This window comes from Lynx canadensis, chromosome A1 (genome assembly GCF_007474595.2).
Source record: "Lynx canadensis isolate LIC74 chromosome A1, mLynCan4.pri.v2, whole genome shotgun sequence".
In the NCBI taxonomy this organism is placed as follows: Eukaryota; Metazoa; Chordata; class Mammalia; order Carnivora; family Felidae; genus Lynx; species Lynx canadensis.
The window spans coordinates 111,512,834-111,539,440 of record NC_044303.2 but is presented as its reverse complement, the minus strand read 5'-3'; the positions used below and the strand labels follow the sequence as shown (position 1 = coordinate 111,539,440).

Here is a 26,607-nt window from a genome sequence, read left to right as displayed (position 1 = left end):
GAAATGACCCAGTATTAATTATAGAGGAGAAAAAAAGGTTGAAAAACAAAAGTGAACAAAGGATCAAAGACATGGGAGATGGTACTAAAGGGCTGAACATACACATAATTGCAATCCCAAAGAGAGAAGAAAAATAGCTCTGGAAAAAAAAAAATTAAGATACAAAGGTCAAGAATTTCCCAAATTTGTCCCAAATTACATCTGAAAAACATAAATTTACAGATTCTACAAGTTCAGTGAACCATGAGTACAATAAACACAAAGAAAACCATACTGATACACTAACCATATGACCCATCAATCCCATTCCTGGTTATCTATTCTAGAAAAATTTTCACATACAACCCGTATTCAAACATTTAACAGCAGCTCTATTCATTTTTGTCTAAAACTGGAAACAACCCAAACATCCTTCAACAGATGAAGATACACAAACCGTGGTACATCCATACAATAAATATCTCTGGGCAATAAAAAGAGATGAATTGTGCAACAACTTCAGTGGATCTGAAAATCATTACACTGAGTGAAAAGAGTCAACTGCATAATGTATGACCTATATTCACAAATATTCTTATAAAAACACATCAGTGGTTGACAGGAGTTATAAACAGGAGGAGAGTTAACTTTTCAGTTACTTTTGTAGGTATAGGACAAGGGAGTTTTGGGGCATGATGGAACTGTTCTGTATCCCAATTATATCGTTCCCTGTGGGATGGCTGAAGCAGCAGAAAAACAAGAAAGAGCCCAGGTGTCAAGAGAAATGAACTGAACGAACGGGGATAGATTTATACAAAAGAATATTAACAATAAGGGAAGAACTACTGGTAATGCAACAACGTGGAAGAATCCCAAAAACATGCCGAATAAGGCCAAGGACCACCCACCATATGACGGAAACAAGCCAATGAAGAATGGACAACCCAGCACCTAGAGCTATCAAGCCAGTAAGGGTAGAAGCTGAGAAGGAACAAGGGGGAAGGGAAGAGGCGGCGACCAGAACCTCATAAAACAAAGGCCCTTGCCTATAGTCCACGGGCATTCACTTTCGAAAGACCCCTCTCTATAAAGAGAGCTTTCCTACTATTAAAGAAACATTTTCTGAAGCTAAAAAAAAGAAAAAAAAAGGCCGAGTAAAAGATAACTTGACACAAAAATGTTGAGAAAGTACGGTTTCATTTATCTGAAATTCTAAAAATACAACAAATATATGTTGGAAAAAAATGTAAAAAGTGGTTGCCTGTGGGGATGAGAACAGGCATTAACTGGGGGGAAGTTCTGAGGTTGTATATGCATAGAGGTTTGGGTTTCACAGCTTATATATATTTGTCAAAACTCATCAAAGAGCACAGTTATGATCTGTACATTTTACTACAGTTTACCTATAGTTTGTGTTTTTTTTTTAAATTTGGGGGGACGGGACGCCTGGGTGGCTCAGTCGGTTAGATGTCCGACTTCAGCCCAGGTCACCATCTCGCGGTCCGTGAGTTCGAGCCCCGCGTCGGGCTCTGGGCTGATGGCTCAGAGCATGTAGCCCGCTTCTGATTCTGTGTCTCCCTCTCTCTCTGCCCCTCCCCCATTCACGCTCTGTCTCCGTCTCAAAAATAAATAAACGTTAAAAAAAAAATTTTTTTTAATAAATAAATAAATAAATAAATTTGGGGGGCGCTTGACTGGCTCGGTATACAATTCTTGATCTTGGGGTCTTGAGTTTGAGCCCGACGATAGGGACAGAGTTTACTTAAAAAACATAGTTATTCTAAAAAATAAAATAAAAAATTTTTGAACTAGTGTTAACCATCTGCACATTGAAGTGAAATATGCTGATGCTACAACTTTCTTTAAAACATATCAAAAAACTAAGAAATATGATGAGTACGTAGAATAGACAGATGGCTAAAGATGTGAAAGAGAAATACAACAAAATGTTAGTTGTAGAATCCAGTACTGGATGTTCAAGGCTCTTCACCATATGATTTTCTCAGATTTTTTCTGTGTTTACAAATTGTGGTTATAAAAATAAGAGGGGGAAAAGGCACCTAGACATATGGGAAATAGTCTTCTTCCTCTGTAATTTGTCTGATACAAAAGTGATGGTTAGGGGCACCTGGGTGGCTAAGTCGGTTAAGCGGCTAACTTCGGCTCAGGTCATGATCTCGAGGTCAGTGAGTTTAAGCCCTGTGTCGGGCTCTGTGCTGACAGCTCAGAGCCCAGAGCCTGTTTCGGATTCTGTGTCTCCCTCTCTCTGACCCTCCCCTGTTCATGCTCTGTATCTCTCTGTCTCAAAAATAAATAAACGTTAAAAAATAAATTAATTAAAAAAAAAAGTGATGGTTAAAACTGCAGAAGCCTTTTTGGTGCCATGAAAAAAAACTACTTTAAAAACTAACTTGGGGTGCCTAGGTGGCTCAGCCAGTTAAGCACTGAACCCCTGATTTTGGCTCAGGTCATAATCTCACCGTTGGTGATAACACACCCAGCATGAGGCTCTGCACAGACAGCATGGAGTCTATTTGGCATTCTCTCTCTCTCTCTCTCTCTCTCTCTCTCTCTCTCTCTCTCTGCCCCTCCCCCACCTCAAAATAAATAAACTTAAAAAAAAAAAACAATTAAGTTAACATGCTCAGGATAGCAGTACAGAAAATACAATATAGTGACAGTGAGCCACTAAATGAAACAATCTGGAGTCACTTGACCATTAGATTTCATTTTTATAAAATAATAAAAATGTCTCATGATTTAAGGCAGTTGGATTAGTTTTTTGTCACTTGCAGAAAAAAGAAAAATGTAACTGATATTAATAGTACAAGTTGAAGGCCTCAACGAAACAGTCTGCCCTATAAAAAAAAGTGTATGTTCTCATATACCATAATTTCTCTTAAGTAGAAACCTGTGTGCTGCTTTTCTAATTTCATTATTTACCCTATTAGATGCATTGGTTTTTTTTTTTTAACTTATTTATTTTGAGAGGGAGCATGAGCACATGCAAGTGGGGGGAGGGGCACAGTGAGAGAGGGACAGAATTCAAAGCCACTTGCTCACAAGGTTCAATCCCATGAACCCATGAGATCATGACTCCAGCTGAGATCAAGAGCTGGATGCCCAACCAACTGAGCTACCCAGGTACCCAAGATGCACTGTGTTTTTAAGAAATTTTTAAATTATTCATTGTTAATGCAAAAGCTAAAAAATGGATGGCTGACAAACCAGAAACTGCAGCCATGGTTCAATGAAAGTATTTTCATATTTCTTTCATTTGTAACCTACTTTAAGGTTACTGCAGGTTATGTGATAGGTCAAAAAGGAGTACTAAGAACATGTTCTCCATTTATTATGTTCATAATAATGCTGACAAACATCTAACAAAAAAGTTAAGCCACAGTAGAATGTTTTGATTGCTGTACTGAGAAAATTGTTTCAGGTTAAGACCAGGAGTGCGCAGAACATATAATCCACTCTCTTACTTCCAGCCTTTGCTCTTCCCCTTCTAGACCTGAAGACACGAAGAACTACAGGTGGCTCTATAGAAGACACAGCATGTGGGGCATCTCCAAGCATCCTTCTCACTATATCATTACACTATGAGTTAGGTATAAAATGCACATTAATTTCATATGCACATTAGGAATTTTATGATTACACCTTTTAATTCTTAAAAAGCCCTAAATAATTTCTACATTTTTATACTTATATAGCAAATTGGCTTTTATTCAGTTACACATTAAAAGAGCTTAACAACAAGACTCATAATCAAAACTTCTCCCTAGTTTTCCTTCAGAAATTTACCACACTGGAGGAGCCAGGGTAGCTCAGTTGGTTAAGTGTCCAACTTTGGCTCAGGTCATGATGTCACAGTTCATGGGCTTAAGCCCTACACTGGGCTCTGTGCTGACAGCTCAGAGCCTGGAGTCTACTTTGGATTCTGTGTCTCCCTCTCTCTCTGCTCCTCCCGCGCTCACACTCTGCCTCTCAAAAATAAACATTAAAAAAAAAAAGGTAAAAGAAATTCAGCACATTGCTCTACCACAAAATTACTTAAAAAATGTCTAAGCTAATAAATAAATCTTACATTCACAATAAATTTTGTTTATTTGCTTTGAGACACAAGATTTTACATGGACACACCTGTTTTAATCAAAATATTTAAAGTTAGAAAGTACTGGGACACCTGGGTGGCTTAGTTAGTTGGTCTGACTCGATTTCAGCTCAGGTCATGATCTCACAGTTCATGAGGTGGAGCTGTACGACAAGCTCTGTGCAGACAACCCAGAGCCTGCTTAGGATTCTCTTTGTCCTTCTCTCTCTGCCCCTCCCCCAATCGCACTCACTCTCAAAATAAACATTAAAAACATTTTAATTTAACTTAAAAGTACAAAACAACAAACAGGAGAGAAAAGAAATCATCTAGGGAAAGAAAGAAAGCTGAGTCCCATGTTTCAAATGTGGAGAAAAACTGAAGTTCTACACTAGAAACTCTGTAGCTAATGGCAACCAAAACATTTTCAGGAATGATGACACTAACAGGGCCAAAATAAAACGTCTATGATAAGTCATTATTGCCTGTTTATCCTAATGATTAAAAGTAGACATGGACATGCTAGAAAGGTAAAAATGTAGAGAGAGTAAAAACATTAGTGGCTGGGGCATCTTGGGTGGCTTAGTGGCTTAAGTGTTTAATTCTTGATCTCGTTTCAGGTCTTGATCTCAGGGCAGGGAGTTCAAGCCCTGCATCTTGGGGGAGCCTACTTAAAAAAAAAAAAAAAAAAAAAAGATAAGCGGCAGTATAGGGATGGGGGAGGGAGGGATGAATAGGCAAAGAGGATTCTTATGGTAGTATTTTCTATGAGTGATATAGTATGGTACTATACTGGTAAATATGTCTTTATAAATTTGTCCAAATCCATAGACTGTATAACACCAAGAGCGAACCCTAATGTAAACCAGGGACTCTGGGTGACAATGATATGTCAATACAGGTTCAATGATTGTAACAAATGTAGCTCTGTGGTATGGGATATTGATAGGGGAGGAGGTTGTACTTGGGGGCAAGGGATATACGGGAACTTTGTAATTTCTGCTGTCTTGCTGTGTATCTAAAACTGCTCTAAAAAACAGTCTACTAAAAAAAGAAATGTTGGGGCACCTGGGTGGCTCAAGTCAGTTAAGTGCCATGGATCGAGAGGGTGAAGCCCTGAGTCAGGCTCTGCACTGACAGTGTGGACCTTGTTGGAATTGGATTCTCCCTCTCTAGCTCTTTACCCCTCCCCCACTCATGCTTTTTCTCTCTCTCAGAATTAAAAAAAAGTTGAGAAAAAAAAAAAGTAAAGGGGTTCCTGGCTGGCTCAGTTAGTAGAGCATTCAACTCTTGATCTCTGGGTCATGAGTTCAAGCCCAACGCTGGGGATAGAGTTTACTTAAAAAAAAAAAAAAAAAACATTTGGCATAAGATAAACATACAGATCAATGAAATTAAATAAAGAGCTCAGAAACCCTCAGATAAATAAATGGTCAATAGATTTTGACAAAGGTGCCAAGACTCTTCAAAGGGAAAAGGACAGTCTTTTTACCACATGGGTCAGGGAAATTGAAAAACCACATGCAAAAGAATGCAGCTGGATCCATATCTTGCATCATATATAAAAATCACCTCAAAATGAATTACCTAAACGTAAAAGCTATAATTTTAGAACTCTGAGGAAACAAGAGGGAAAATTTTCATAACCTTGGACTTGGCAATGGTTTCTTGAATTAACAGCCAAAGAAAAGGCAAAAAAAGAAAAAATAAAATGTACTTCAAAATTTAAAACGTCTGCGCATCAAAGAACACTACCAAGAGGGTGAAAGAACAACCCAAAGAATGGGAGAAAATATATGTAAACTGTACATCTGATAAGGGATTGCTATCAAGAATATATAAAGAAATCCTACAACTCAGCAATGAAAAAAAGATGCGAATGACCTAATTAAAAATGGGCAGAAGCCTAAAATAGACAATTCTTCAAAAACAGATATACAAATACCCAATAAGCACATAAAAAGATGTTCAATCTCAGTCATTAGGGAAATGCAAATCAAAACCACAATGTCACTTCACATCTACTAGCATAGCTATTATAAAAAAAAAATAGGAGACAAGTGCTGGCCAGGCTGTGGATAAACTGGAACCCTAATGCACTGCTGGAATTCCAAAATGGTGCAATTTTTACAAAAAGTAGTTTGCAGGTTCTATAAAAAGTTAAAAATAGCCATATGGCCATATGGCCAACAGGACTCAAACAGATACTTGTACACCAGTGGTTAAGTAGCATTACTCACAAGAGCCAAAAGGTAGGAACAACCCAAATGTCCATCAACAGGTAAATGAATAAAGGAAATGTGGTATATACATACAATGAAAAATTATTTCGCTTTTTAAAAAGGAAATTCTTCTTACCATACACAAAAACAAATTCAAAATGAATTAAAAAGCTAAATGTAAGACCTGAAACCATAAAAATCCTAGAAGAGAGGACAGTTCTTTGCCTCTCGTGAGGCAAAGAAAAACAGGGGTGCCTGGCTGGCTCAATCGGTGGAAGTGCAACTTTTGACCTCAAGGTTGTGAGCTCAAGCTGCACATTTGGTCTAATTACTTAAAAGTAAAATCTTAAAAAACAAAAAACAAAGAAAAAAGCAAAAAAAACAAAAATAAACTACCGGGACTACATCAGAATAGAAAGCTTCTCAAAAATAATATAAACACAGGAAGGGGGACAAAACGTAAGAGACTCTTAAATATAGAGAACAAACAGAGGGTTGCTGGAGGGGTTGTGGGAGGGAGGATGGGCTAAATGGGTAAGGGGCTTAAGAAATCTATTCCTGAAATCATTGTTGCACCAGATGCTAACTAACCTGGATGTAAATTACACACAAAAAAAAAATAAAAATAAATAAATCAATATAAATAAATAAATGTTCATTTATCCTTAAAAAAAAAAAAAAAAGCTTCTGCACAGCAAAGGAAATAATCAACAAAACTAAAGGACAACCTACTGAATGGGAGAACATATTTGCAAATGACATATCTGACAAAGGGGTAGTATCCAAAATATATAAACACCTTATAAAACTCAACACCCAAAAAACAAATAATCCAATTAAAAACTGAGCAGAAGATGTGAACAGACATTTCTCCAAAGAAGACATTCTGATGGTCAACACACATGAAAAGATGTTCAACATCACTAATCATCAGGAAAATGCAAATCAAAACAATGAGATATCACCTCACACCTGTCAGAATGGCTAAAATCAACAACACAAGAGACGACTGTTGGCAAGGATGTGGAGCAAAAAGACCTTGTACCCACTGTTGGTGGGAATGCAAACTGGTGCAGCCACCATGGAAAAGAGTATGGAGGCTCCACAAAAAATTAAAAATAGAACTATCCAGGGGCTTCTGGGCGGCTGAGTCAGTTGAGCATGTGACTCTTGATTTTGGCTCAGGTAATGATCCCATGGAATCAAGCCCCACATTAGGCTCCATGCTGAACCTAAAGCCTGTTTGAGATTCACCCTCTTCCCCACTCACGTGCTTTCGCTCGCTCTCTCTCTCTCTCAAAAATAAATAAACAAACAAATAAAACGCAACTACCCTATGATCCAGTAATCCCACTACTGGGTACTTATCAAAAGAATACAAAAAAACTTACTCAAAAAAAAGGACACAAGGACATATGAACCCCTATGTTTACCACAGCATTATTTAAATTAGCCAAATTATGGAAGCAGCCCAAGTACCCATGGACAGATGAATGGATAAAGAAGACGTCACACACACACACACACACACACACACACACACACACAGGAATATGATTTGGCCATCATAAAGAATGAAATCTCGCTGTTTGCAACAACATGGATGGAGCCAGAAAACATAATGCTAAGTGAAGGAAGTCAGTCAGAGAAAGACAAATACCACACGACTTCACTCATAAGTGGAATTCAAGAAACAAAACAAATGAACAAAGGGGGAAAAAAAAGATAGGCAAACCAAGAACCACACTTTTAGCTATAGAGAGCAAACAGTTACCAGAGGGGAGGTGGGTGGGTGGAACAGGGGACAGGGATTAAAGAACACACTTGGGATGAGCACTAACGTATGGAAATGTTAAATCAGGTGTACAGTGTACACCTGAAACTAATACAGCACTTTCTGTTACCTACACTGGAATTAAAATACTTTAAAAAAGAGGAAATTCTGAAACATGATAAAACACGGATAAGCCTCAATGACAATTATGCTAACTGAAATAAACCAGGCACAGAAATACAAACACTGTATGATTCCACTCATGTGAAGTACCTAAAACAGGCAAATTCATAGGTACAAAAAGTAGAATACACGTTCCCAGGGGCCCGCAGGTGGGGATGGGGATGAAGTTATTATTTAACAGGTAGAGTTTCTGTTTGGAACAATGAAAAACTTCTGGAAATAGATAACGGTGTTGTTACACAGCACTGTTAATGTACTTAACACCACTGAATCACACACTTAAAATAGTTAAAATGGTAAATTTTATGTAATATATATTTCATCCCAATTAACAAAACAAAGGGGAAAACATGAGTGATTTTCAAGCATTAGGAGAGCCTGGGTGGCTCATCTGGTTAAGCGTCCAACTTCAGCTCAGGTCATGATCTCATGTTTGTGAGTTAGAGCCCCATGTTGGTCTCTCTGCTGTCAGCACTGATGGATCCTCTGTCCACCTCTCTTTGCCCCTCACTCACTGGTTCTCTCTCTCTCTCTCTCTCAAAACAAATAAACAAACTTAAAAAAAAAAAAAAAAACCCAAAACATTAAAAGTTAACCAAATACATACCCTTAGAGCCCTTTTAATTGCATCCACAATGAAACTTGGTGTCACAGACTGTATATTCCAAAGATGACAGCAAAAGCATGGCTTATTCTACATGCTCTTCTGCATAGGGAATGACCCTCCTATCAAGAAGTGGAGTCTATACCTCCATCCCCTTGAATCTGGGCCAGTCATGGGACTATTTTGACCTACAGAATATGATGGAAATGAAAGTTCTGCCAATTCCCAGTATCATCCCTAACTGGCCTGGCAAGTAGCCTTAACTTGCCTTCTCACCAAGTAGTCCCACAGAGAGATCCACAAAGGGAAGGGTCAGGATCCCTGGCCAATAACCTGACTGAGCTCGGTCAAGAGCCAGTACCAACTTCCCAGCCACATTAAGTAAGGCAAATATGGAAATGGATCCCCAGTCCCAATTAAGCCATGCCAGCAGATACAGCATGAAACAGAAACTAGGTTAAGTGCTGAGCTCTAGCTAAAGCAAAGATTTATAAAGAAAATAGATGATAGCTGCCACTACATTTTGGGGTGGTTCATTACAAAGTCACAGACTGCCAGAACACATCCTTAATGAGGGTAATTCAAACTGTCTCTGTTGCACATGTTCAGGGTTCTAAGTCTTACATATATACAACAATGGAGACATCACACAGAAAACAAAAGGTTACTTTCAATTAAAGCTCTAATGTGAATCATGAAAACCTCCAGGTTGCATGGCACAATGGAAAGAATGTAACACAAAACAGAGAATTTTAAGTTCTATTTCTCCTTAGCTGATTAATGGCTATAAAGTTTGGTCAAACCAATGTACTCCTTGTCTTATTTTCTTTACCTCAAAGATGGAATAATAATAATGCTTATTAGCCCCCAGAGTTCTGAATAAAAGAGGAGATAGAAGATACAAACTCTGGTTCTAAACTCAGTACACAGTAAACACACAGTACACAGTACACTGCAGTGCTTGGTCAAATTAAATACTCAACAGATACTTCAGTAAACATTACCTCCATGAAGAGACATGCAAGGATAAGATGCTCTCATTAAATCTTTCAGAAGACCATCTGCATGTTCCTGCTTATCCACAAATATAATGACAGATCCCGATTCTTGATAATGGCCGAGAAGCTCCAATAACTTCAAGAACTTCTTTTCTTCTTCAATCACAATCTGCAAACAGCAAATCGCACCAAGTTAATGGAGTAAAACTGCAAATACATCTTGTGAACAAAAATACTCATTTTATTTGTGGCAGATGGCGAAATGACAATATCTTGCTGTATTTTAGGACCGGGCAGGAAAATATTGATTTTAATTGATAAACCAGTAAGACCAAAAACAAATCTGTAACTTTCAGAGAGGGGGCTTGTAAATGTGGGCAATCACCTGGTTCTCTCTGCCTCTTGATCTCACACCCTATTAACTAAAAAACAAGATGTGACATTTCTATTAACAAGCCCACCTCTTCTGGTGGGACGAACTAAAAAGGGCATTTTTTAAGAGGATTTTAAACATGCAGTTCCACAGAAAAGCATATTCAAGTGCATCATATAAAATATTAATGGCTGCAGTTGTATCCTATTTAATTTTAGAAATTACCTTCCTACATCACAATGATCCCACAAGAATCACATCCTGAACATCCAGGGAACTGAGGGTTTCTTAAAGGCTGTACCCACCACTTGTTGTTCCACATCTGAGCAAACCACGCTTCTGCCTCCAACCTGCACTTCAATGGGTTTACTGAGGATTCTGCGAGCCAAAGCCTCCATAGCTCTGGGGAAAGTAGCTGAAAACATAACTGTCTGTCGATCGGGACGGACATTATCCACAATGCGCATGACCTAAGGACACAATGCAAATAAATACGGTTGAGTGTAGCCTCTAAAAGTCAATGATGTTAAAATCAAGTAGAAAGAAATTCTGAGAACATCCATTCAGTGACTTCTAAACCTGTTACCTTAGATTATAATTGATTTTACCCCATAATTTGCTCCTCTCAGTTTCCCCCCGTTAAGAAATGGCAACTGTAGTTATCTACATGTTTAGGCCAAAGATGGAGGAGACATCTGTAACTACTCTCTCTCTCTTTCTCTCATCTCACACCTAATTCACCAATAAATACAGTATTCTCAGTCTTCAAACTACATCTGGGATGAAACTATTCTCCCTTGTACCACTGTTTTCCTTCACTTAGTAAACACAATTTTACTGAACTATTATGTGCCAAGCACTGCTCTATTTGGAAATATGCAATAAAAACAGACAAAAACTTGTCTCCATGGAACTTCTATTCTAAGGAGAGTGGACACATAAATATATTATATATCAAAGGTTGAAAGAGCTACAGAAAGAGAACAATGAAGGTGAACATACTGTTGAGGGAGTAAGATACAGGCACCAATTGCCTCAGTGTCTATAGAGCCCTGGAGAAAATAAAGACTCCTAGGATTCTTGTGATGATTGGTAAAACAAGAAAAAAAGTAATAATGAGTAATATTACTGATGATGGTTTAAAGGTAGATGGTGGTGAGTGACTGGAAACTGGGAAGGGTATTCTTCCAAAGAAGACATCCAGAAGACTAACAGATACATGAAAATATGTTCAATATCACTCATGATCAGGGAAATACAAATCAAAACCATGATGAAATACCACCTCACAGGTGTCAGAATGGCTAAAATTAACTCAGGAAACAATAGTGTTGGCGAGGATGTGGAGACAGGGGAACTCTCTCGCACTGTTGGTGGGAATGCAAACTGGTGCATCCACTCTGGAGAACAGTATGGAGGTTTCTCAACAAGTTAAAAATAGAACTACCCTATAATCCAACAATTGTACCACTCCGCATTTACCTAAGGGATACAAATATACAGATTGGAAGGGGTACATACACTCTGACCTTTACAGCACCATTATCAACAATAGCAAAACTATGGAAAGAGTCCAAATGTCCATTAAATGATGAATGGATAAAGAATGTGGTAGAGGAGTGACTGGGTGGCTCAGTCAGTGATGCATCCGACTTTAGATCAGGTCATGATCTTGCAGTTTATGGGTTCAAGCCCCACGTCAGGCTCTGTACTGACAGCTCAGAGCCTGGAGCCTGCTTCCGATTTTGTGTCTCCCTCTCTCTGGCCCTCCCCCACTCACTCTCTGTCTCTTTCTCTCTCAAAAATAAACAAACAGTAAGAGTTTTTACAAAATAAATTTTAAGAAAGATGTGGTAGGCAAACACAAATGGTAGTGAGGATGAGGAGAAAGAGGATCTCTTTTGCACTGCTAGCAGGAATGCAAACTGATGCAGCCATTCTGGAAAACAGTATGGAGGTTCCTCAAAAAATTAAAAATAGAACTACCCTACGACCCAGCAAATTGCACTACTGGGTATTTATCTAAGGGATACAGGTGTGCTGTTTCCAAGGGGCACATGCACTCCAATGTTTATAGCAGCACCATCAACAACAGCCCAAGTATGGAAAGAGCCCAAATGTCCAATGACAGATGAACAGATAAAGAAGGTGTGGTATATCTATACAATGGAGTGTTACTCGGCAATCAAAAAGAATGGCATCTTGTCATTTGCAACTACGTGGGTGGAACTAGAGGGTATTATGCTAAGCGAAATTAGCCATTTGGAGAAAGACAAATATCATATGACTTCACTCATATGAGGACTTTAAAATACAAAACAGATGAACATAAGGAAAGGGAAACAAAAATAATATAAAAACAGGGAGAGGGACAAAAACAGAACAGACTATTAAATATGGAGAACAAACAGGATTACTGGAGGGATTATGGGAGGAGGGATGGGCTAAATGGGTAAGGGGCATTAAGGCATCTACTCCTGAAATCACTGTTGCACTATATGCTAACTTGGATGTAAATTAGAAAAATAAATTTTAAAAAAGCATGAGTTTTACAGTATGTAAATTTTATTTGTCAACAAAACAAAACAAAAAGCAACAAAATGTTTCAATATGGTAAAAGATTAATCAAGCTCAAGGAAGCTGGCAGTAAGAAAAAGTTGAGAATGAAGCTATTCTCCCTATATGGAGATGAAAGGTGGGATTCCAAAATGAAGAGAATTGATGCAAAGTCTGCTTAAGAAGCAATCAAATCCCAGGGCACCTAGGGGGTTCAGCAGTTAAGAGTCCAACTTCAGCTCAGGTCATTTTCACAGTTTGTGGGTTTGAGCCCCACATCAGGCTGTGCTGAAGCTCAGAGTGTGGAGCCTGCTTCAGATTCTGTGTCTCCCTCTCTCTCTATTCCTCCCCCACTCGTGTTCTCTCTCTCTCTCTCTCAAAAATAAAAATTTTTTTAAAGAAGCAATCAAATCCCTCAACCTCCACCTATCTCCTACTGTCAGGCCCTTCTCTCACCCTAGCCAAAGACCCAAAGGTTTAGCTGATGCAGAATATAAAATAAGAACATGACTGGATGAGGCAAGGATAACATCCTAAGAAGAAAAGCATTAAGTAAATGTATGATGTTCAATGCTGAGGCTCCCACTCTCCCTCAAGCCTCTCTCCCAACCTAGAACAAGAGACAGGCCTTTACAGTCAGGCTGGAGACTGGCCAATATTTTTCCAGGGATGGTCTGCCCAGTCCAAGAAGTCAGGCAGAAGATAGTCCTCATCTAAATGAAAGTCCCAGCCGATTACAACAGTGAAACTCAGGATCACTAAGTACTGCTCTGGCACAGAGAACTCTGAATTTTAAGCTGCCTTTTCTCTGTCCCTTAAATGTAAGTAGTTAACTACAGGTTCCCAGACCTCTACAGAATGTTTCTAATCTGAATGCAGAAATCAAAGCAAATAGAAAATCAACTCAGAGGACATAAATCCTACGCAGATAGAAGGCAATCTTTAAAAATGAGTCATTTAAATGAAATCTTGACATTTGCAACAACATGGATGAACCCAGAGGGTATAATGCTAAGTGAAATAAGTCAGTCAGAGAAAGACAAATACCATATGATCTCATTTATGTATGGAATTTAAGAAGCAAATGAACAGGTGTGCCTAGGTGGCACCATTAGTTAAGAATCCAACTCCTGATCTTGGCTCAGGTCATGACCTCATGGTTCATGCGACTGAGCCCCACACTAGACTCTGTGCTAACAGCATGGAGCCTGTTTGGTATTATCTCTACCCCCCTCTCTCAAAATAAATAAACTTAAAAAAAATGAATAAAGAATAAAAACAGACAAAAAGAAAAAAAAGCATACTCTTAAATACAGAGAACAAAATGGTGGTTACCAGAGGGGAGGTGAGCGGGGATAAGAGCAACAGGTGAAGGGGATTAAGAGTACACTTATCATGATGAGCACTGAGTAATATATAGAACCGCTAATAACATACACCTGAAACTAATAGCACGGTATGCTAGTTATACTTGAATAAAAGTAAATTTAGAACATAAAAATAAATCACTGAAGGGGCACCGGGTGACTCAGTTGGTCAAGGGACCGACTCTTGATTTTGGCCCAGGTCATGATCTCACGACTCGTGAGTTCAAGCCCTGAACTGGGCTCTGTGCTGACAGCATGGAGCCTGCTTGGGATTCTCTGTCTCCCTCTCTTTCTGCCTCCCACACTCACATGCTCTCTGTCTCAAAAATAAATAAACATTTAAAAAAAAATCATTTAAGGGGCGCCTCGGTGGTTCAGTCGGTTAAGCGTCTGACTTCAGCTCGGGTCATGATCTCGCAGTTTGTGAGTTCAAGCCTCACGCTGGGCTCCGTGCTGACAGCTCAGGGCCTAGAGCCAGCTTCTGATTCTGCATCTCCCCCTCTCTCTCTGCCCCTCCACCGCTCACGCTCTTCCAAAAATAAATAAATGCTCTCAAAAATAAAGAAACATTAAAAAAAAATCATTTAAGTGCTCACTTTAGCAGCACACATACTAAAACAAATTGGAATGATACAAAGATTAGCATGTTCCCGTGCAAGGAGGAAATGCATGAAGAGTTCCATTAAAAATTTTTTTTTAATTTTTTTTTTAATGTTTATTTATTTTTGATAGAGAGAGAGAGACAGAGCATAAACGGGGGAGGGTCAGAGAGAGGGAGACACAGAATCCGAAACAGGCATCAAAGGAGGAAAGTTTTCTTGAAAACCACAACTAACTCCCTCTCTTGCCCAAGTGCTAAGAGAAATCTTCATGAATAAGCTATAAATCCTGTCCTTCATGGAACGGCGTACTAACGATCACACGTGGGAGCTTAGATTTTCCTTATGAATACCTATTACTGCTTAGAGTCGTGAAGATGCCCATAGTATGACGCTAATGATGACACACGTTTTCAGGGATGACTGGCCTGGGTTTCAATTGCCTTCTTATGCTCACTTGGCTATCACGCTGGGGGCTACTGATTAAAAGCTGTTCCTGAAACTTTTCAGTATGTTCCCTCTCTCACAGTACACAGATAATTAAAGTCAGCCATGGGCTGCCAAGTACTAAGTCCTTAAACTTCTCCTTTCATACCTATAGGCTAAAACTCAATTCATCAGTCCAGCTGGTGACTAATATTTACAAAGGTAGCAATTTCCCCCACTTTTCACTGATTTCAAGTCTTGATCATTGGCATACGCTCCTTTTGAAGAAGTTCTAAAAGTTTAGTACATTCTCTCTTATACTTCTCTTGACAATGTGCAATGCTTTCCTTTACCCTCAAGAAAATAATTTGCTACCAACTTAATGATTTATTTACTTATCAAAGTAAATATCACTATCTCAATCTTTAAGTCACAAATAGGGTCCTTGAGATGTTGATATGTATGTTGGTAAAAATTACCCTGGACTACAGGTGCCTGGGTGGATCAGTCAGGTAAGTCTCCGACTTCAGTTCAGGTCATAATCTCACAGTTCGCGGGTTCGAGCCTGCATCAGGCTCTGTGCTGACAGCTCAGATTCTGTGTCTCCCTCTCTCTCTCTCTGCTCCTCCCCTGCTCACTCTCTCTCTAAAAAATAAACACTACATAAAAAACAAAATTACTCTGGACTAGAGCATTATTGTGAAATAGGAATAAAACTTGGGTGTGCGGGGAGAGGTCTCAACTGTCATTACATCCCTGATTCTGTTTCCTCTAATGTAAAGGATTACATTAGACTTAAAAATAAGTTTTTGAAAAATGCTCTTTTTTCAGTACCTCTATCTCCTTAAGTAGCATCCATATTATTCAATAGGAGCTGCTTATGCACCAAACCCTTCATCAGTGGCCTGAACACAGGACTGAGAGGTGCTGAAGTATCTAATCATCAATCTAGTGACCTATTTTTTTTTTAATGTTTACTTATTTATTTATTTGAGAGACAGAGCATGAGTGAGGGAGGGGCAGGGAGAGAGGGAGACACAGAATCTGAAGCAGGCTCCAGGCTGAGCTGTCAGCACAGAGCCTGACGTGGGGCTCGAACTCATGAGCTGCGAGATCACGACCTGAGCTGAAGTTAGACACTCAACCAACTGAGCCACCCAGGTGCCCCCTGCTTTTTTTTTTTTTTTTTTAAGAGAGAGAGCACAAGCGGTACAGGGAGAGAGAATCTTAAGTAAGCAGATTCCATGCCCAGTGCAGAAACCGATGTGGGTTCTTACGACTCTGAGATCATGACCTGAGCCAAAATCAAAATTTGGATGCTTAGCTGATGGAGCCATCCAGGTGCTCCTTCAGTGACCTATTTTTTATGCCAATTTGAAGACAGCCTTCAAAGTTACAATAATCTCTCACTAAACAGTGAGCTCCTTGATGACTGAGGCAAGCATGCTGCTTTGCACTGTACAAGTGACAAACACATTTACTGTCTCACTTTACTACGTGATCGGTATTTTCAAGAAAGTAAAAACTCGGAGTGAACATCTTTAGAATCTTTAGATTTAGTGATCTTTAGATCACTTCATTTTGTACTAGTCACACGTATGAATAAATTTGTCAATTAAAACATTCCTGACTTTCTTAATAAAAAGTAAAACATGTAAATAATCATTTGGTATTTTTTTTTGTAAATAACCATTTTTCTTATAACTAATAGGAATATTACTTAACATATTTTCACAAAGTATGTATATCCAGCTCCATAATGGCTAACTAGAGCTAAAGATCAAGGTCTATATCTAATCAATTTCTTCTCTTACTCTTTAATTTTACTAAATTAAAAAAGAACCTAGAAACTGTGGAAAAATTTGTCATGGAAAACCACTTTTTAATATTCTGTTAGGGGCACTTGGGTGACTCAGTCAGTTGAGCATCGAACTCTTGATTTCAGCTCAGTTCATGATTCCAGGGTTGTGGGATTAAACCCCATATCAGGCTCAGTGCTGAATGTGGAGCCTGCTTAAGATTCTCTCCCCCCTCCCCACTCACCACCACTCTCCCCTGCTTGTCCTCTCTCTAAAATTATAAATAAATAAATAAAACAATTCACAAAGATCTGCCCAAGTGCCTTTCAACCTGCCAGCCTGTATATGCTAATGTGAAAAAGGAGACTCCTGTACGTTCTGCCAATGTCACTGTATAGCATATACATTTACTATGGATTTACACTCAGAAAAATATACATTAAGCATTATTTGATTTAGTTCCCAATTTTCATGATTTTTTTCAATACAGAATCATGTCTGGAGGCACACTGCCTGCCAACTCTGCTCTAGATAGAAGTCACTGTGCAGATGTGCACTGACTAGCACCAGCTTTGATTCAAATGGGGATGCCTTTACTTGCTTTAACATCCAAATAGTGCTCTATGGCACTGAACCTGAACCAAGCATTTTTAATCTACACAACAGCTCACAAAATAATCATTAATCTAAAATTTCTTCTTTTCAACGGTTTAGTGCTTAACACACACACTGTTACTCAGCATTTCTCCCTCACGTACTTAATGTAGATGTAAGCACTAATGGCAAGAAATGACTCACACACTGCATATGATTGGGAAAAGTTATTTTGGCCTCTTTCTGGCAACACTTAATTGATTTACCAGAAAGGCCCAATCACACCACACCTACCTTAAACATTACCATAAAATCTAAGATTTCCCAGGATTGGGAAAGACATTTGAAAGGGATCTAATTCCATCTTCCATCTGTTCATCAATTCCTTCTGCTCTCGTTCCTCAAATGGACCCCCTACCTCTAACCGAACACATGGACGAAAAACATATTCAGTATCTGCCCTCCTCCCACAATGTAAATTGTTTCATCTCCAAATAATGTTTATCCAGTTCTTTCTCACATTATGCTTAGATTCAGCTCCCTATAGCTTCCCAACTGGGTCCCAGGTCTACTCCTCAATGATTCTTTCATGTGACAGACTTTTTTCAAACGGTTAAAGGATGCTATCAAATCCTCTACTCCAAGCTAAATGTCACTTATTCATTTAACTATTTCTCACATGGTTCGGGTGTCACCATAATCCTGTTTACTGTTATGTGCTCTTGTATATCCCATTTAGATTGTGATCCCTAAATCTAAACACAACACATACGAGTATATGACAGGCAATACATTTCTGGAGAACACATGAATAAACTGAAAAAAACCAAAGGCCACCTTAACTGTATCCCCTTTTTTTAATTTTAAAAAAATTTCAGAGAGAAAGAGTGCAAGTGGGAGAGAGGAGCAGAGGGGGAGAGAGAGAATCTTAAGCAGGTTCCATGCTCAGAGAGAGCCCAACATGGGGCCTGATCCCATGACCCGGGATCATGATCTGAGCAGAAATCAAGAGAGAGACGCTCACCAACTGAGCCACCCAGGTGTCTTTAAAGAATTTCTTAAGCAATCTCTACATCCAACGTGGAGCTCAAGCCCACAGACCAGAGATCAAGAGTCACATGCTACACCTATTGAGAAAGCTAATACCCCATTTCTATTAATGCAGTTTATGATCAAAAATAATTTTTTTTGGCATCCATAGCACATTGATAACTCACATTCCTTATCTCATTAACAAAAATTCCTAAGACCTTAAAGTTCCTTAACATGTGTCCCTCTAAGTTTATAACACTGAAATTTTGTATCTGAGCAAACAGTGTGCATGAGGAATATTAAAATCTAAGGTAGACAAATGCTCTGGCCCTTAGTTTTTACATTTGCAGAATGTAAACAAAATGTGCTATATTGATCGTTGAGGCAATTAAAAGCATGAATTAAAAGAATTTATTTCAAAATACAATAAAAACTATAAAATAGAGAAGCTTAAGCTTCTATTATCAGCATTCCAATTCTTTTTTTTTTTTTTTTTTCAACGTTTATTTATTTTTGGGACAGAGAGAGACAGAGCATGAACGGGGGAGGGGCAGAGAGAGAGGGAGACACAGAATCGGAAGCAGGCTCCAGGCTCTGAGCCATCAGCCCAGAGCCCGACGCGGGGCTCGAACTCACGGACCGCGAGATCGTGACCTGGCTGAAGTCGGACGCTTAACCGACTGCGCCACCCAGGCGCCCCTCAGCATTCCAATTCTAATTTAACCAACAATGGTTTTAGAAATAGCCTCTGAACCAGTTTTATGAGGAATTCAGAGCATAATTATCTATTTGAATTCCCTATGTCCCCAACCTACTATATTACAACACAACAAAAACGTGTGAGAAGTTCAGACACCATATTAACATGTTATTCTCATGGCAGGTACAAGATTTTCTAGTTCAAAACACTAAGACACGTAATGATTACCTGTGGTTCAAAACCCATGTCAAACATTCTGTCTGCTTCGTCTAAAACAACATATGTTACTCTTCGAAGATTTGTGACCCGACCTAAGATGAGGAAAAAAAATAAAGACAAAACGAAAACTAAAAATCAGTCACAATTCATTTTATGACTACCAAGAACTTTAAAAAACTGTAAAGGGAACTAAAATGCCTGACTTAACCAGAGGGGTAAGTTAGGTATCTTTAAAGAGTGAACAGAAATTTTGGTCTACAAGATCTTAATCTAATGGCAAATACTTTCTGACAATGGGTATATGAGGCCCTTTATTTTGTCAAACTCGTCTCTTGCATACCATCATAGGGCCTGAAGGACCTGTAAAATTCAGAAAACAGCCCTCTCCAAAACACATCATAAAACTAAGACTGAGATGAAGCATCGAGCCACATCAGCCATTATCTGACAGCATCACCTAGAAAAAAACATATTAGAGATTACAGCGTATGTGTGGAAAGCAAGTTCCAGTGCTAACTATTTTAGACGCAGAAAACCTCCTTTTAATATTACTTTATAAACTACTTTCATATAGTTAGAAGCTTCTACTGGGCATATCAAAATATTAATGAGAAGCTATTCAACATCATTAAGTAACTGAATTATTAAACAAAAACTTCAAATACCAAATGTATTGCATACATACATTTTTCTACACAAAGATATCATAAGTTCAATGTTATTAAATGCTCCCAATGGTTTAAACAGATGCAAGTGGTTTCTTAGGCAGTGGCAAACTAAAAACATACACAGGAAAGTTTTTCTAAAGGATTAACACAAGCCTTTCTATCAAGTGATGAATCAATCACCTGGCAAAAACATGTATAAAATAGTTATTAAATATAAACCAAAAGGACAGATAAGGGAAAAAGGTAAAATTAATCAAGATGAATTTCAGGAGACTTAATCAATGCAGCATTGAGAAAAAACAAGGGATTATTTCATCAGCATTCAACCCAAAACTTTTTGTAGGCTGTACAAGCACAATGATTTATCAAACAATTTCGTTGTCACTTCGTCAACATCATATAGAATTAGAATTAAGTGTATACAGAAATTCAAGCCGAATGCTACAAGAAACATGCATTACTCACAGTTTTTAATACTTTATTATGTATATATTGAACACTGCAATGGAAACCTTTGAAAGCATTTTCTTCAAAAAATAAGAAATGAGCCAAAGTAAATGCTCTCCAATATTTAAGTACTCCATACTAACATTTGCAGCCCCCATTAGTTTTGCAAGGTTGGGAACAGCATTAAATTACCTACCTTGGATGGCTTAAGTCTCGGAAGCCCAGTTCTATAAATCTCGAAGGGCCTTTCTCCACAGAAGTTAAATAATGTCAACAGTTTAGTAACAGTTTTGATAGGGAATAATTTAACAAAGCACAACATAAGAGCTAAAAAACATGCAATATTTACAAAAGATAAAATTTCTTGAAGCTGCAATACCTTAATTTATCCAGTATTGTAATAAAACATTAGCTTCTGTGGAGGAAAAAGTCTGAAGTTTAGAATAATAAAAATAAAAAAAAGTTAGCCCCCCCAACCCCATTAAAAGCAAAGCTAGACCAAAATTTGATTAAGAATCCATGTTAAGAACCAAAAACATCATATGGAGTTAGTTTCAAAAAAAAATTGAAAGTTAAATTGCAGTAATATTATGAATGCTTGCAACAGTTAGCTGGTTGCAATGTAAATTTTAAGATATTACAGCTTTAAGAAGAAATATTAAAAAAAATGGTGGTTTCTTGTATCTGCTTTGATTTAACAAAAATGTATAGAATTCAAAAACGAGAAATGAGAACAACAAAAAATATCCCTGACTTACCACTGTTAGCTGCTAACATGTCAATCATTCGACCAGGTGTGCAAACAATAATTTCAGCACCTCTTTTCAGCTCAGCAATCTAATAAAAAAGATGAAATTTTAGTCTATTTATCACTAATACTAATACTTATTTAAACAGATTTGAAAATAATGTCCAGGGTCACCATACAGCTCCATAAGGTAACACAGTGAAGTCTGATTAGAAGACTCCAAAGCTTCCTGCTTAATTCTTTGGAATGCTGGAGCACGACAAAGGAAAAGGAAGCAGCAACATGACAACATGGTATTGTAACTTTGAATTCAATGAAAAACAGAGAATTTTACCAATTTTAATTTCACATGATCCCTTAAAAGAAAGGAACATTAGAAAGCAGTAATTAAAGCAATTATATACACCAATGTTTTTCAAGTCGAGAATTGTTTCCATTAGAGAATCATGAGTATCCACAACCAGTATTCTCATTTTCTAATTTTATTTACCTGTTCACTTGTTATGTTTTTTTTTAATTTGATTTGATTTTTTTTGTTGTTTCTTTTGTTTTTTGAGAGAGGGAGTGAGTGAGGGGCAAAGAGGGAGAGAGAGAGAGAATCCCACGAGGAGCAGAGAGAAAGGGAAAGAGAGAGGGAGAGAGAGAATCCCCCTGAGCTGACAGTGCGGAGCCCAAAGGGGGCTCAAGCTCACCAATACAGGGCTCGAACTCACGAACTGAGAAATCTTGACCTGAGCCGAAGTCTGGAGCTTTACCAAGTGAGTCACCCAGGTGCCCCTATTTTTTATTTTTTAAAGATTTATTTATTTTGAGAAAGAAAAAGTGTGGGCAGGGGGAGGGGCAGAGAGAGAAATCCCTGTGCGGTCAGCACAGAGCACGATGTGGGGCTCAAATCCATGAACCCTGAGATCATGACCTGAGCAGAAACCAAAAGTCAGACACTTAACCGACTGGGCTACCCAGGTGCCTCAACAATCAGTATTTTTAAAATGAAATAGAATGGAAAAACCAGAATGTGTTAGAGATCAGTAAACTTTCATTTCACTTCTATATAAATATAACATGCATGCATGTGTAAAGTTATTTTTTGTAAATGTTATTTCTTACAATAAACTGTCATCAGAACAACTGAGGCAAGATAAGCTGAGAAAACATAAAGCATTTAACAACAGCAAATATTCTTTAAAAAGGAATGTGGTTAAATAAATTGAGATAATGCCACTTAATTTATTGCATTTTTCTAGTATCAGAAGACATATTCGTTATCAAAGCCTAAGAAGTCTTTTAAGAAAAAAAGTCGACTTTAACATTGTACAACATGACCTTTCCAAAACTTATTTGATCACACAACCTGGTTTTTTTCCTTCTTCTAGTTAAAGCAAAATTATCTAATAACCATCATTTTTAAGAAGACATTTGGGAAAATGTCAAAGTAAAGAGAGTAAATGAAATTATGTTTAAATAACTCTTGCTGCAGGGCGCCTGGGTGGCTCAGTCGGTTGAAGCATCTAACTTCTGCTCAAGTCATAATCTCAAGGTTTGTGAGTTTGAGTCCTGCATCAGGCTCTGTGCTGATAGCTCAGAGCCTGGAGCCTGCTTTGTATTCGGTGTCTCCCTCTCTGTCCCTCCCCTGCTCATGCTATGTCTCTCTCTCTCTCAAAAATATATAAACATTAAAAAAAATTTTTTTAATAAATAAATAACTCTTGCCAAAAACATTTAAAGATACCAGTGAGACAGGTATTAATGCAAAACAGTCATCACCACCTTTTAAAGATGTCACATGAATTAGAGCCAGTTGGGAAATCAGACGACCTGGTTCTGGGACAAATTAAGTCTTATTAGCCTAAACACTTTGATCAACTTACTTAACCTTTCTCGCCATTTCTTTATCTATAAAATGGAAAAAATATCTGCCTTCCTTGAGCAGAGAAAGACAAAGAGGAGTATCAGGAAAGCCAAGGTATAAAAATGACTGAAAATCTTAAAATATAAGATTAACATAATTCATCCTCACTATTATTTTTAAACCTCATCTTTTTTAAGATTTTAAAAAAATTTTTTAAATGTTTATTTATTTTTGAGACAGAGAGACAGAGCATGAACGGGGGAGGGTCAGAGACAGAGGGAGACACAGAATCTTAAACAGGCTCCAGACTCTGAGCTGTCAGCACAGAGCCCAAGCAGGCCTCGAACTCATGGACTGCAAGATCATGACCTGAGCCAAAGTCGGACGCTTAACCGACTGAGCCACCCAGGTGCCCCAGTGGCTAAGATTTTAAAAGCAATCATTATACAAATCACTAAAACAAATCACTTTTAGATCATTAAATAATTTAAGAATGGGAACACTGAAAGAAAAAAAAGAATGGAAAAACTGAATGCTCCTTTTATAGTTACCTGCTCACTGATTCCTGTTCCTCCATAAACACAGACCACTCTAAGTCCCAGGGTCTTTGAAAACTTCTTACATTCTTTAGTAATTTGTAAAGCCAGTTCTCGAGTTGGAGTCATGATGACAGCTGAAAAGATAAATATGTCAAAAGCCTAACCACCAAAATTCTTGAAAGGCTATCCTGTAACGTGTTATATTTAACCTCTGAAATAATGTTCAGATTTCTTAGTATAATTTTGTGTTTTTGTTTTCATTTGTTTTATGCACCTTTGAAACCCTCTTTCAAAAGGTTTGTAATAGTAGAGATTGTGGCGATTGCTAATTTTAAGTAGATTTTAAGAACATGCTACAGAAAGATAAATGAGAGTTAAATGTCTCACTCAAACATCAGGAAAATACTGGGGTGAAAAGAACGCAAATCATTCTCAACTGCAAATCACAGAGCAAAGGTAATCAAGCGACTCACTGTGCTGCAGAGCCATACCGAGGCTTCCGGAAACAACCTTGGTGTGAAGGGCACAGAAAAAGTAGGAATATATTGTGCCCCGTTTCCAAGAGAGGAGCTGAGCAAATTTTCAAAACCCTACTCACACTTGCAAAACAGATCTCTGCCAAATGAATCAACAAATGAACCTGAAGACCTAATCCTGAAGGAGATGCTGGCACTATATATATAGCCTTTTAAGGCGAAAAACAAAAAATGGAAAATATATTTCCTTACAATCTTCTATGTTGAGTTTATAGATCCACTGACACTCACTAAGCACAAACCTCAATATAAATAAACAGATAGATGCACGAGGAGTCTACCTGCCGAGTCAGAGTTTAAAAATTGAGCTGTGCCAGGAGAGGCTGTTTTTGTACTTCTGAGGTGTCACTCCAGAGCTCTGAAGATTCTCACTCCACCTGCTGGTAAGGGGAAATCAGCCCCAAAGTGCCAAATTTATAAAGGAAATGTACATAAAGACATCTTTATTGTTATAACAGAACATTATAAAATATCAGGTCTTTCTGATTAACTGACAACAAAGTTGTTACCTGAATAAATAGTTTAATGAAAGGAATTGTACCTATTGGCCCCTCTCCTTCTTCTAATGACCTCTGATCCATGATGTGTCTAAACATGGGCAACAGAAAAGCAATGGTCTTTCCGCTTCCTGTCTTGGCAATACCAATCAAATCTCGTCCAGACATTATAGCAGGAATCGCCTGGGTCTGGATTGGCGTGGGTTTTTCATAGCCATGCCTTAAAAAGCAAACCAAAGAAAGACAAGGTAAGAACTGGCATCTCTGGGTCTCTCCAAGTCCCATAGTAAGGTTTTCCAAAACGCAGAATAACTGTACAACAAATATTATTTGCCAAAAGGGAATGAAGGACTGAGGCATTCTACATCATGAATGAGCATTGAAAATATTATGTTAAGTGAAAGAAGTGAATCACAAAAGACTATGTTAGTACGATCCCACTTATAGGAAATGTCCAGAAGAGACAAATCTGTAGACACAGTAAATTAGTGGATGCCTAGGACAAAGAAGGGAGAAGAATGACTACTAAGGGATACAGGTCTCTTTTTGGCATAATGAATATGTTCTAAAATTAAATTATGGTGATGGCTGCCTAACTCCATAAATATACTAAAAATCATTGAACTGTACAAAGAGTAAGGTTTATGATATGTAAATTATATCTGAAAACACTCAGCTGTTTAAGAAAAAAACAGTAAATTTTTCTATTAGAGTAAAAATGTAACCAATGGAATTAATTGGGTAAAAGAGCCATTCTGAATAGGAAGACACTGAAAAATGTAGAGAATCACTAACTACTCACTTTTTTAGAGAATTTAGGATCTTCATAGAAATTCCACACTGGACCCAAGATTTAATTGGTTTGGGGCAACCTTTTCCCTTGACAGTAATGCCTTCCATTTCCAACCGAAAAACATTTACCTCTACAAAACAAAATCCAGATTAAAAGCTATTAAATATTGTTTCATTAATGCCTTCTACTTTTCAATCAAGCATGGTAAAACTAAGAATCTTCAATTCTTGGGGCACCTGGGTGGCTCAGTCAGTTAAGCATCCAACTCTTGATTTCACCTCAGGTCATGATCTCACAGTTCATGAGTTCGAGCCCCGCACTGGGCTCTGTGTACTGATGGTCCAGAGCCTGCTTGGAATTCTCTCTCCCTCTCTCTCTCTGCCCCTCCTGCATACTCTCTCTCTCAAAATAAATAAAGAAACCTAAAAAAAAAAATCTTCAGGGGCACCTGGGTGGCTCAGTCAGTTAAGTGTCCAACTTCACCTCAGGTCATGGTCTCACGGCTTGTGAGTTCGAGCCCCACATTAGGCTTTGTGTTGACAGATCAGAGCCTAGAGCCTGCTTCAGATTCTGTGAATGCCCTCTCCCTCTGCCCCTCCCCTACTCAAGCTCTGTCTCTGTCTCAAAAATAAGTAACATAAAAAAAGAAAAGAAAAGAAGGGCACCTGGGTAGCTCAGTCGGTTAAGCATCTGACTTCAGCACAGGTCATGATCTCATGATCTCACTGTTAATGGGTTCAAACCCTGCATTGAGCTCTGTGCTGACAGCTCAGAAGCTGGAGCCTGCTTCAGATTGTGTCTCCCTCTCTCTCTGCCCTTCCCCTGCTCACACTCTGTCTCTCAAAATTGAAAAAAATGATGAAAAAGTAAAGGAGAAAAGTTTTCAAAAAAATCTTTTTTTTGTACTACTAAAGATAATTCCACACAAAATCTATAGGACACTTAATACAATTACTGCTGTGACCTAATAGGGGATTAAAAGAAATACCCCATTTCTATAATCTGTCTT

General features: G+C 38.2%; 1 protein-coding gene across 2 annotated transcripts in view; it reads right to left on the bottom strand.

Annotated features, from left to right (window-relative positions):
* Positions 1-26,607, bottom strand: part of DDX46 (DEAD-box helicase 46) — a 69,116-nt gene that overhangs the window by 24,481 nt on the left and 18,028 nt on the right. For both annotated transcript variants that reach the window (XM_032592880.1, XM_030318427.1), the window contains exons 9-15: positions 25,608-25,728; positions 24,850-25,025; positions 23,785-23,906; positions 21,395-21,473; positions 19,531-19,613; positions 10,535-10,699; positions 9,863-10,025 (exon numbers count right to left, since the gene is read on the bottom strand). In XM_032592880.1, coding sequence (XP_032448771.1) covers positions 9,863-10,025; positions 10,535-10,699; positions 19,531-19,613; positions 21,395-21,473; positions 23,785-23,906; positions 24,850-25,025; positions 25,608-25,728 — 909 coding nt within the window. The remainder of the gene's footprint in view (positions 1-9,862; positions 10,026-10,534; positions 10,700-19,530; positions 19,614-21,394; positions 21,474-23,784; positions 23,907-24,849; positions 25,026-25,607; positions 25,729-26,607) is intronic.